The 13,030-nt window shown below is 38.0% G+C and overlaps 1 protein-coding gene across 4 annotated transcripts in view; it reads left to right on the top strand.

Annotated features, from left to right (window-relative positions):
• LOC135482750 (serine/arginine repetitive matrix protein 2-like) overlaps positions 1-13,030 on the top strand; it is a 190,817-nt gene that overhangs the window by 159,335 nt on the left and 18,452 nt on the right. For all 4 annotated transcript variants that reach the window (XM_064763091.1, XM_064763092.1, XM_064763090.1 and 1 more), the window contains 2 exons: positions 8,278-8,334; positions 12,798-12,884. In XM_064763091.1, the coding sequence (XP_064619161.1) occupies positions 8,278-8,334; positions 12,798-12,884 (144 nt within the window). The remainder of the gene's footprint in view (positions 1-8,277; positions 8,335-12,797; positions 12,885-13,030) is intronic.

The raw sequence follows: 13,030 nt of genomic DNA, 5'->3' as shown, positions 1-13,030 counted from the left end.
ATCTAAATGGATCTCCATGTCAAATCCAGCCGTTTTCGTGTTCCATCATCAAAGCCGGAGTTTCCGTGGTTAATTACGGGTGTGGTATACCCTGAGTTACTGAAGTTCCGCCTGGTGGAAAAGAACGGTCTTCTTTGATCATGATGCTCAAGTTATGGACGAGATGTGCATTGTCCACTAATAGCACTTTATAAACGGCACACTTCTGAATCTCTTTAATCAGCAAAAAGAGCAAATTTAGAAAAAAAACAAAAAATTTCACAATATCTGTTTTTACGGATTACAAAATTCTTTTTGGTTTATCCAACATGTCCAATAACTTTTTATTGCAATCTTTATTTCACGGAACACAATTAATTGCAAAATTATCGAAAATTAAATGTGAAATTAGGCGGTTAGCAGTATGTGAACAAATGTGTTGATTTCTATCATTTACCGAGATTTAAAAAACTCTTGACACACAGACACCAACAGACCACAACGTGCTGTTCCATCGGACGGATGTAAAAAGCCTAGGTTTTTAGCCCAAGGCCCAGACTCGAACCAGGCAAAAGTACTAACCTCTAGGCCAATGCAGCTTCATCTATGAATTGAGGATGCCAATCGCAGACATGATACCGCCTGAAGACCTGACAGTTTCATCAAATCACCTACTGTCTTTATTTCCTTATGAAAAAGTTTCAACTAATCCATTACCTGCCTACATTTTCGTCTCGAGGTGAAAAACAAGTGCCTTGGCTACCACACCTACTCATCGAGGGAGGTTTTTGGCCAATATCCTCCATCAAGCAAGGAGCATAAGTGAGGGCACATCTGGTTTCAAGTGAAAAAATAATTTAGCCAATCCATTAAGTGTATTACTGGGTATATATCTTATCCTTTATTTCAAAATGGCTGCCTTTCTATGTTTCTTTGGAGACACTTTCGAGATTAGTTTGCTAAAAACAAGTGCTGGCCAATTTTGTCGACATTTTGATATTAGTTTTATGAAGATACAGGTTTTTCTTTAGGTATTTTTGTCCTCAGGTTAGCGTAACATGTGGCTGATACTGTAGTCTCACCGATCTAAGACCACTTCATGAATTACTTAGAAATCAAGACAAGCCGGAAATGATATCATGACTATCGGACAACTTGGCATCACTAACCCCATTGTCTATCCAAATTTACCATTTTGAATGTATCGAACGACCATGTGCAGTATATCTTCTAGCTTCTTTGATGATCAGAAATGGTCTTACATCAGCAAAAATAGAGTATTTTTTGTGAAAAAGCAGCAGCCTGGGCACTGACATCACATACTTGGCAACGTTTTGGTCATAAATGAGTGTCGACCAAGTTTTTTTTCTCGTTGGTCATCTTAACCCTGTTGGCAACAACTCCTATTAGAAAAAAACTTATCCACGTGTAATTCCGGTTATAGCTGCTTTGAAATCGTGTAATGCACATTTTCTTTTCATCATCGAGTGGGCAGTGTAAGTGACGACATCTTTTTTTTATATTGTGGAGGAAGACGGTGCATTATTTGATGAGGGGAATAAACTACTGCCTGAGTCGGCCACCTCTCTTTTTGAGTACCGTATCTCGCATATATCTTTAATGGATTGTAACTGTTTTATTAACAAAGCATGATATGGGTGTTCTTGAAGCATGAACAATGGTGGGCTGTTGGTTATCCAATGTGAACATAACCAAATTATGTGTCTTAGTGTCTTTATGTTCCGTTCGGTACATTTTTGTAAATCCCTGCATGTCTGTTTTATACATCATGAAATGCCTTGCTCTCTGGTGTGTTTCTTTCCATGAGATTGGAACTGTAGCTTATCCAGATAATCAAGTATGGAAATCCAAACAATAGGAAAGAGGTATGGAAAACTACCCTTTTCTGACTGCCAACCTTCAGAATGGATATTTTGATGCCTTTTTGGCAAGAAATGTACATTAGAAACTCACTGTTTAGGATAACCTTGGGACTGATGAATAACGTCTCTAATAGGAGGTGTCCTGATTATAGAGGTAAAATGGAATGAAAGTTACCAATTCAGGACCAAAAAGGGAGTCACTGTTTATTTCTAACTTCCTCTATGTGAACCATGAATAGAGAGCAAGACAATTCACAAAATGGGTGTTTTTGATGATATCGGAGTTTCCACATCCCTGCGTTTGAAGATTCAAGGTAGGTGTATACATCTGTGCCATTGTACTGATCATTAATTTGATATCTTGATATTTGATCATCACGCCAAAATCGCCAGTAAATCACATTTGCCACTTATGAGTGATCGAGCCTTCAACTTTTGGAAGGGTAACAAGCTTCAAGTTCTGGAAGGTTAATGTGCTTTCAAGTTCTGGAAGGGTAATCTGAATTCAAGTTCTGGAAAAGTAACGTACCTTTAAGTTCTGGAAGAGTAACACGCCTTCAAGTTCTTGACGGGTAACATGTCTTAAAGTTCTGGAGGAGTAACATGCCTTCAAGTTCTGGAAGAGTAACATGGTAAGTGGTCTTTCCATGTCACCAAAACAGCATCTTCTAAATAATGCTGTTTTGCTGATATTTAGGTCTGGTCTCCGCATTCGGATTTTTTTAAAACAGGGAATTTGGTATATCTTCGGTGTGTTCTTCACTGCTTCCCTCGAAAGATCCAAAGAATTGGGAATTCGTTTTATTCTCTATGTATTTATGTCATATTTGGTGGTCTGTTTTTTATTTACACATTTTTTTCTGTGATGGAGGAGCTGGTCAGATTGATAATCTTCCGAAGTGCTTCCTGAATCAGATAACATTGGATTGTGATATAAGTTTGTCAAATAATGATATCTTCACCATAACTGGTACCAATAATGTAGTGTGCCTTTAAAAACATTCGTGTCATTAGCATTTTACCCCAGCCCAATTATCCTCGGAGATTTTGCCAACAATTTTGTTCCAAAAGTTTATCAGCGTTAAAGATTTTGCATAACGTGTCATAATTACAATAATTCATTCCAAATTTCCTGATAACGTTTTTAAAATGTCAACGAAAATTTAAAAAATGGTTTTGAAATGATGTGCCCCTAATGAAGGGGGTACAGCTGTAGGAATCGGCTCAGAATGACATTAATCGATGACACATGCTGTCGTGTCCTCATTAACATGAAGTTATGATGACTTTTCTGTTTCCACAGACAATTTTCAAAATTTTAGTGTAATTTGATATAATCTACCCTTGGGGGGTATGGTTGCGACCTGTCTCATTGGCTCACAAGGTGCGTTGATGGTGTTACTGGTGGAGGCTGGGATAACAGATTGCCCTTTGATGGGTGCTTTATGGACAGCTTTTAATGAGTCCATTATGGACAACTTAAATTAGTGTACATATATTATGGACAACTTCAATGACTGCATGGACAGAACCACCAAGGTGTTGGTCCTTGATCCTCTGTCTCAAACTATTGGTGATGGCTTTTCTATTTTTATTGTGTCACACTTTCACATCTGCTACGTTGAGGTTAACAGTTACATCAGCTTCCTTTTCTAAAGCAAACTTAGGTTCAGCACGATTAAATTTTGCTATTGATGCAGCCAGATTTAAAGAACTCTGGATTCCTCTCTCAAATTCATGATGAATGTTCAGTTTGGCACAGAAGGCTAGTAAATCATGTAGATAGTATGTCAGAAGCAAATTTGATTTAAAGAGGACATTTGTTGAGATTGTTACTTTAAGATAAGTTGGGTCCATTGCATGATGGGCCATTCTGAAGAAATCAAGGGGTAATGTCAGCTTTCCAGCCCTGTACACGAACCCCTGAGACATTTCCTCCCACTGGCTGAGGTACTGGGGAAAAAGCCAACATCCGAGTTTGAACTGTCGGCCGCAGTTCCAGTACTTCTAATCTGATTTTATGAATAGAACTGACACTCGTCTGAGAACTAAGGTAAGTACTACAGGATGAAGTGCGGACCTCTGAGAAAACAGTGCTTTCTTTTCCGTTGGCAAGATAACAACCAATGGAAAAGTGTGTTTCATAGAATTAGATGCTAGAGACGCTTGATTGGGCGCATTTCATTTTGCACCATGTACTTCAGCCAATGAGGGGAACTGTCTCATAGGTTTGTCTGCGGGGCTGGAGAAGTGAACTTTAACCACTGATTTCCTCAGGATGATGACAGGCCAGAATGGTGTGTTCTTTCATCACTTTCTGCATGCAGAAGTGGGATGATGCTAACCTTATTTGTGAAAGGCAGAGTTGTAAGGTCTTGTACAGTCTTTAAAGCTGATGCTATTGACATCATATATCCCACTCAGATTTCGTAATTGACAGGTAGGGTGGTGTCAATGATGGTGTGATAAGCATTAGCTTGCCTAGTATGAGACTTTTACTTCACTAAGGTGTATCATAGTCGAACACTTCATTTGATGTTTCAATATGGCTGCCTGTGTTGCTGTCAAGTGGTGAATTGTATTGACAATGATTTATCAACAGCCATCTTATATCAAATTAAAGGGAGCAGCATCCCACTCTTTTGGATTTACTATAAGGCGGCAAAGGATTTTCATTTCTTGTAAAATGGCCTTTATTTTAGTCAGAACAAAAGATCCCCTCCCCTACCCAATCAAGAATACCCCTCCATCCCTGTAACCAACCACTCATTTGATAACCACATTTTTTCCTGAGGTAAATTTTCATTATTTGTCTTATCGTTCACAAAACGCTTCGTTAATGCTGGATAACAACAGGAAATGGTAAATTTCAATTTGCTAGTTCTGTGGTCTTGTCATTTGGACCAATAAGTCTGGGTCATCCAGCATTCAATTTAAAAAATGGTGTAATTTAGTCTATGATGACTTTGTGAGTGTCGGGTAATTTTTTGTTTACAAACAGATAACTGGACAAGAAAGTTTGAGCAATTCTGATTCCTTGAGAGTTGCTTGCTGCATAAGTTGTGTTTGTCCTTGCCCTTAAAAATACTGTACATTCCCATATCACATTGCTTTGTTTCTTTCCATCCCCATTCAAAACAGCTAGAATTAAAAAGCTAAAATGTGTTCTAGTTTTACAATAGGATTCTCAGCTAAATATGTTCAAAGCCTAATTCTTTGCAGTAGATTTCAAGCTGAATTGGGTTCAAACAAAAGTACAAATTTTATTTTGAAATTGTGTTCAAGTTCTTTGAGCCGATCCTAGATTAGAGAGAAGTGTTATGGCTTCAATTGGGTCACATTCTGCTTGGACCTTCATGTGACCTTGACCCTGTGACCTTGGACTGTCTGCTTGCTATCCCTTTCTCTGATGGATCTCACATTTCTCATTTAACGACATAATCACAGGCACATTGTGTAGACAGGTAACTTTATTTTGTGTTTTATACATTTCCTATATGATACTGAATAAGAAGATGGTCTGTGGACGTACCTTGATCACTTGTTTGCATGACAACTGTGTTTTTGTTCACATTATGTTGTTTACTATAAATCTGCACCACACCAAACTGAAAAATGTACTTAGGCTGTATTTTTTTGTGTGGACTTGGTCGTTTTATGATAAGTATAATCCCATTTTAAATTGACATATTAACCATCAAAGTGCTAGAATTGTAGTGAATGTTGTTCTGCTTATCCATTTCATTTCAGGAAATAGATTTTTAGGCAGATAGATAAAAATCTGCCCTCACTCGTTCCCTTTTAAGGGAATCCGCTTTTTTATAAAGGCCAAAGGGGTTCATTCACAACTGTTGTGTACAATGTACATGTATGTGCAATTATATGATTCCTTTCTTTACCAATGACAAACATATTTTCCTATTATAACTGTCTTTTTCTGTATTTATCATGATTGTGCATTGCAATTTCTTTTTTGATCTCGGGCAATATGTGCTTTTAGATATAATGCCTTAACCATCTTTGCTTTCGTGGTAACAAGGTAATGTTCAATATTGCAGACCCAAATACAAAGTACTGTACAAACAATATACTTTTTTTCAAAAAAAGCTCTCAATTATGCGCATACCAGTGGTAAAAAGTCAAGCACTTTGAGAAACAGAAAATCAGCAATCCTGTTTGGTCAAAAAAGATATTATTGCTGTCCAATACGTACTTACACCTGCATTAATAATGTTAGATTTTACAAGTAGATCAAAAACTTACAGTAGCAAAAGTCATTGATCATTCTTGAAAAAGAGAGTTTAAACTTCACAGAAGTTTTAGAATATAGTCATCAATTATAATTGGTAATAAACCCTCCTGCAATAATTGTTGTGTAATCTGAACATTTCATTTGACCCATATGTTTCACTTTTACTAAAAATGGCAAATACTTTTTTCAAATGCACTCCCAGTTTGTGCAGATAATCAGGTAAGAACAACCACAAACACATTGAGTATTTTCCCTGTGGTCTTGACCACTTTGGTGCATTAGAATGAATATACTAGTTATGGGCCATGATAGACTTGCTCGAATCTGAATATGGCAGTTATGGGCACCAATAGACTTCGTGGACACTGAATATACCAGTTTTGGACCACTACATATCGTCTTGCTTAAATTTTTTAGTGTGGCAGATGAAATTTGGCCCATTTGATTGCCATTCATTCTCTAAAAATGCCTTCAGGCGAGTCTGCTGAGGCCCGTGACCTGTACTGAGGCCCCTAACCTGTATATTCAGTCTGATGTTGCAGTGTGATGACTCAGCCTCCAGCCAAAACAGTGCTGCACTCATTTCTAATATTTCTCATTCTTCGTGTTCCAAATCTGTTTCAACTCTTCGTACACTAGTTATTTTATCAAAAACCAAATCGCCACGTTATTTCAAAAATGATCCTACAAAATCCCTGTTTATAAAAAAATATTGAGGCAAAGTAGGAAAGTGAGTGTGATGGACTGTTTTGCTGGAGGCTATGTTCTTGGAATACAGCTGTACAGATGAAACAGATGGAGGTGATGGGGATGCGGGATATTCCAAGCATCGAAAAAAGCCGAGGATATTGTGTGACATGTCGTATTTGATCACCTGTTCTTTATAGTACTCAGGATAACTTTTTCTTCAGCAGTCGGCTGGATAACGATACTTAAGGGTACTATTATGTCTAGACAAAATATGGCTTTGAAATGAGTTTGCCTCACCGCCACCAGGGGTGCCAGCATACATAAATGATGTGCAAAACATGTATATTTTGCTGTGTACGCAATATAGTTTGATGCTGGTGCCACCAGTCAGTGTTGGCTGAAACCATCCCAAACCACCCGATATCCTGGCATAATATTCCCTTTAAACATAACGTAGTCCTTCTTTTATGCTGGTGTCACTGTAATTTCCAACTGCACTGAAAATTTGGAATATACCAGATTTGGTATTTGCTGAATTGGGCATTTGCCAAGTTGGGTATTTCATTGGTAATTGTTAAATTTAGCTGTTGAAAATTGGTGAAATTTAGTTTTTTTCTAAAATATATGTTGATAAGTAGACATTTGTGAACTTTTTAACAGCGCCTTGAGCACCATTTCCATGGTGGATCTGGCGCTATACAAGACTCCGTATTGATTGATTGATAAGCATCTTCAAATTTGATGATTGCCGAATTTTTGTATTTGCCCAGTTTGGTGCTTCCCAATTCAGACTTGTGCCAAATCTGGTATTTGCCAAAGCTTCCCTCTGTTGTTTCTGTCTTCTTTAACATCAGATAAGGCAAAATTAACACACAACACAGTGCTTTGTCTCCGTGTTGGGGATAAGGATCTTGGGGGGAGTGAAAACATTTGGAATGGAAGCCCAGTTGAAATGCTATTTGGACATTTTGTGGGGTTGGCAATAAGGAATGGCCACCATCATCAGCGATTATGTACATCTTCTACAGAGTACAATGACATCGAAATTTTGTTTCAAAGTTTTAAACAGCAGTAGGGTAGACAATTCTATCATTGTATCAAAATCCACGGCAGTTAAAAGTCATTGGCGACCAAATTTGAAATCTAGGTTGGGCAATCATATGGACAGAAAGAAACTGAAATATGGAGGATAATTTGTAAATGGTTTCGACCTTGACCTCTGACTATGACCTTGACAAAGCACGGTTTCTGTGGTACTAAATTTCTCCCTTACTTCCTATACTGTCTTTTCTGTCCTTTCCTATTAGACAAGGCTCGATCTAAGAAAGTGTTAGCACAGGCAATTACGCTTTTAGTTCCCCGATTTTCCATTTTAGTTCCTGATTGATTTTCTATGGGGTTTTCTTCGTGTGTGGAATGGCTTCGATCGTTTTTTTCTAATCGTTTCATTTTCGCTTTCTGTCGTGATTTCAGATCTGACTCGCCTCGTAAACACAAGAAGAAGAAGGAGAAGAGAAAGCACAAGAAAAGGTAGGAATTTTGCGACTCTAAACCACAACAAACAACGCTATGCGGCCTGGTAAAACGATTGGTATCGCCTGAAATCATGGGTCACTGTAATAGAAAAACTGATTAGCCTAGACCACCTTGTAGGCCCCCTATTTCTCGATAGGAGCACTGAAGGGGGAATGCCTCGCAGACTTGCCAATCTAAAAAAATGGACAACATTTGTCCAAATTCCACTCAGTCTCTCCCGCAAGTGATAACTATTTTGGTCATGTGGGCAGAGATATCAATATCTTTGCATCAGACACGATAATCGATCTAGACTGTCTCCAAATGGAATTTGCCACGGGTTTGAAATCAATTCTTTATCAATGATGGATAAAATTTCTACGCCTAAGTACTCTTTGAGGACTTTATTTAACACTTTTCTCTGGTCAACATTCATTCATCTTAACAAGGTTTACCTCCTGTTAGAAGTTTAAGTGAGCATGCTAGTTCCTCTGCGACGCCTTAAAACAAATTTTGTGAATGCTGAACAAAGCCTTCAAGCTGCATGGTTCCCATTACATTCAAAACCATTATTCGCCAATTTCGAAAAATATAGAACCTTGATCATACATATCCTTTCTTACTAATCCAACCATTCAACATGGATGCCTTAAATTGGTGAGAGAGATTCTGTGGTCTGCGTTTCTCCCAAATTAGTCTTTTGGGGACGAAGTCACCACCCAACAGCAGGGATAGGTTCACTTTAAAAGCTACAGACAGAGCCAAAAGCCATCTAAAAAAGTAATCAAATAGTAGACCGCACTATTACTCAACTTAAGTCTCATTGACCCGATCAGTATTGACAGTTCTAAAGTCATCAGACCGCAACTTTTATTGGGTTTTATGGCACGCTGACATTTTGAATTTTACCCCAGTATTACTGATTGATTAGATTGTGTCTCTGTTGGTGTACAAGCTGTGAAAAAAAATTTGATATTAGATGAGGCTGAGGTGGTGGTTTTGAGAAGTGTTGCTGAATAGTTTAAAAAGAACACTTGATCCCTCTTTTATCTTTTCAATTCTGAATATCTCGCAAAATATGAGAAGTGTTTGAAAAGCAATGCTCACTTCGAATTAAGAAAGTTTAATAAGTCTGGCCAATAGAATCTGATTTAATACCCAGTATCATCCGCATTCCCCCTCCCAATATTTGATATTTTGTCATTCACCAAGATAACATCACAAAAACTTTGAAAACAAAACAAATACTGATGCAGCAGTTTTGAACGAATAAGAAGCATTGAAAATCGATGAGTTATCTTGTGCGGATGAACTAAAACTTGCCCGTAGGCACACGCTTTAGTTTAGGAAATGAGTTTTTAAAATGTCATGTGTGGTTGCATGTAGATGAGATCTGCTGAATGAAAAGGTCACGGATTTGGTTTCGTTTTGTTTGGACAATAACAGTAATCTGTTGCTGAGCAAACCTTGACCAATAAACAGTGCTATATCTTGTCGCCTTTGACCTATTTACCCGTGAATGCAGTATTCGAGGAATTAACACTGCTCTGGTGGGTTTCTGTTCTGAAATCGAAGCATGGAGGATAGATCTAAAATGTTTGCTTAAACCTGAGGCGCTGTTGCTGATGGTTTCGGTGGAATTCGAGCTCCACCCGACAGTATCGATTTTAGTACAGAGACCTGACAGTGCTGTATTAATTTCAATTCTATCACACCTAAAATTTATCGAGTTGGCAACATCATCGATCCATCGATTGCACTGTCACATCGCGATGGATATATCGCAACCGCTGCCGCAAAAACGAGGCACAGTGTATAATACATGCTTCGTTAATCAAGGTGTGTTAGAATTCAGGATTTCAAAATATGTTGTATCAAGAGCTGAGCTTAGCATCGCCTTTCAGGCTATATTGCTTTATAACATTGATTTACGTTTTTTTATTCGATTTAATACTCATGAATTTCAGTTGAAAAGATTTGTCACTGTTTATTCTTTGAAATGTAAAATAGAAGTGTCGTATAGAGTTAGCTTTTTGAAACTCGCCTATATCGATAATCTGTATTGTTCAGTCAAAATGAAATCAATCGTCTATCATTATAACTCAGGCTATTTCGAGATTGAAAATACCAGGCCTTGCGTCGACAATCTGATTATCGATGCATGAACCAATCGTACCGAGGAGGTAAATGCAATTGTTTTTCTCTAGGAGTATATTATTGGAAATCCATATTTGCCATTTAGCATGTTTAGGCATTACAACTGTAATATTCTAGATAGATATAATTGAAAAAGCATAAAAACTAAGCTTCAAGTTCCTTTCAGTACGACATTTTAATATTAATAATTTGATAATCAAATTACAAATTCCCAATTCCCAATTCCCCTAGGCAGCGCTGTTGGCTTTAGAAGTTTTTTTATAGTGATGTTGATCAGCAAAACTACCGTGTGAGCACAATTTCCCTGGGATATTTTATTGCCGATATCACATCCTATTTGTTTAAATCATTCATTGCTTTTGAGATTACGGAATTTAAAAACACAATGCAGCATAATCTAAAAGTGATATTTTGTCGCTAAATCAATACAAGCTTCAACTACTTCCAATTTGTTTTGCACTCCCAATATCATCTTGCAGACGTTTTCCTCAGAATTCACGTCAACATTTTTTCAATCAAGAAGGAATATGAGGATCCCCTTAAAGGGACAACTCGAGCATGGTAATTACCTGACCAGGAGGATAATGACCCAACTTGCCACCATGCGCTGCCACCGGTAGTATCACACCAATGCTGAGTTCTAATGATGAACTTTGACAGTGTTGCGAGGCAGTTTTGGACATGGCATGTGAATTTCAGGCAGGTCTACGGTAACACCCTGTCTAGTGCATAGTTTATTGCAGTTCAATGACTTTTCAATTATCCTGTTTTATTTGGATAAGTCATGGTCCTGCTAAAAAACCAACATATCCCAAACCCAAGTTGTCCCTTTAACATGATGGTAATTAGTTCTAAGATGGATAGAATACCACAGCAGGTACATTACAACTTTTCAATCAGATCATTTTACCTTTGAAGTCTCGACATAAATTTGAGTAAAATGCAGAAATTCAAATTTCCTTGAATGATTTCATTATGGGCATCTGTAAAACAAGAAATGTGAAAACAGGTAATGAAACAGAAATGAAATAGAAATCGAACCCTTGTGGTAGATTCTGGACTGCAGAAATTGGTTTGAAGGAAAAGTAGGATTCAAGCGGAACAGCAATTTTCTGGTCTGTAGCCTCGCTGTAAACAACAAGAAATCACATGTTTGTCAGGCAAGAACCACCTGATTGAGGAACTCTATTTAAAATGCCTTATTTAGGATTTAGCACCCGATCAATCCCATCTAATGCTAAATGCTATTTATGGCCCCCATGAGATACATGGGGTGGGGGAGGGGGGGGGTCAAGTATTCATCACTAACTAACAGTCTTTCCAAACCATTTCCCAATGAAACGTGTTGGTCACTTGGTCACTTCACAGAATACCTCGATCAGTGTTTCTTCCTGACTGAGCACATGGTATGCAGACAGCAGCCAAAGAAGATGGACATGATGGAGGATCACATGATTTCTGCTCAGGATGATTTGGTGTGAAGCTTGTTTGGGATCTTGGATTGTGGATTGGCAAGACCAAAAGCAAATTAACAAAAGCATGCGCAGGTCAATATGTTTCATCCAGGTTCCAGCTATACTCCACCAATTTCGTTTCTATTTCTGTTTCGTTTCTTCATTTCTCATTTCTTGTTTTGCAGACACCCTTTCATTACTCTAAATAGCTGTAAAAAAATTTTTGTATCGGAAATATTTAGCTGGTGCATAAACAGTAGTAATCAGAGATCTATATCAAAATAAGGGCTGTGTTTTGTTCTATCAGATTGATTAGTTTTGTTATCTAGTTTTGAAATTCGAGTAAGCTGCTTGATTATTGGAGGAGTATTGGCATGACATTTTTCATTATTTTTCCAAGGAGAATTATTTTTCGTATGACAATGAGAAACACCTTGGGGAAAGGCTCAGCTGCCTGAGGCTAAAATTCATTGGAATAATACTGTATGATAACATATGATACAGTATCACTGTAGAGAAGTGTATCACATGCAGACACTGCTATACACTGCGATACAGATAGGAAGAAGATCCAATGGGTGCATTCCTTCTTGTAAGGGTTGACAAGACGTGAGGTTCTCCGCGTTTTGGGTATGTTCTGCAAAAGTTATAGATGATTCCTAGGCTCATCGCCATGTTTCATTTGCCTGGGTGGCTAATTTTGATGTGCGTTCTCCGCTCTCTGATATTATGGCGTTTGCCACTCACCACCCAACTCTGTTCGTGAAATGACGTCATGCAATGTCGTTCCGCCTTTAAAAATCATTCTGATGACACATCAGTTTTTCTTCCCCTTTTCCAACCATGCCATCTCTTCACTTTCTTTAGGTCATCAAGCAAGGAGAAGCATCGACGAAAACATCATTCGCCCACGTCATCAGAGAGTGATTCCAGCTCAGATTCTGATTCTGACAGGTTAGTTTCATTCACCTTTGAAAGCTATGCTGTTTTTTTAACTTGAATTTGAAAATTTCCAAGTTTGCTAAAATGGAAGAAAAGTTCAACAGGCCTGAGTGCCTCAAAAAAGTGCCAGGCGAGAAAAAATGCATGGTTACAGAGTG

The sequence above is a fragment of the Lineus longissimus genome, chromosome 2 (genome assembly GCF_910592395.1).
Source record: "Lineus longissimus chromosome 2, tnLinLong1.2, whole genome shotgun sequence".
Classification (NCBI taxonomy): domain Eukaryota; kingdom Metazoa; phylum Nemertea; class Pilidiophora; order Heteronemertea; family Lineidae; genus Lineus; species Lineus longissimus.
This window is presented reverse-complemented; position numbering and strand designations above follow the sequence as displayed.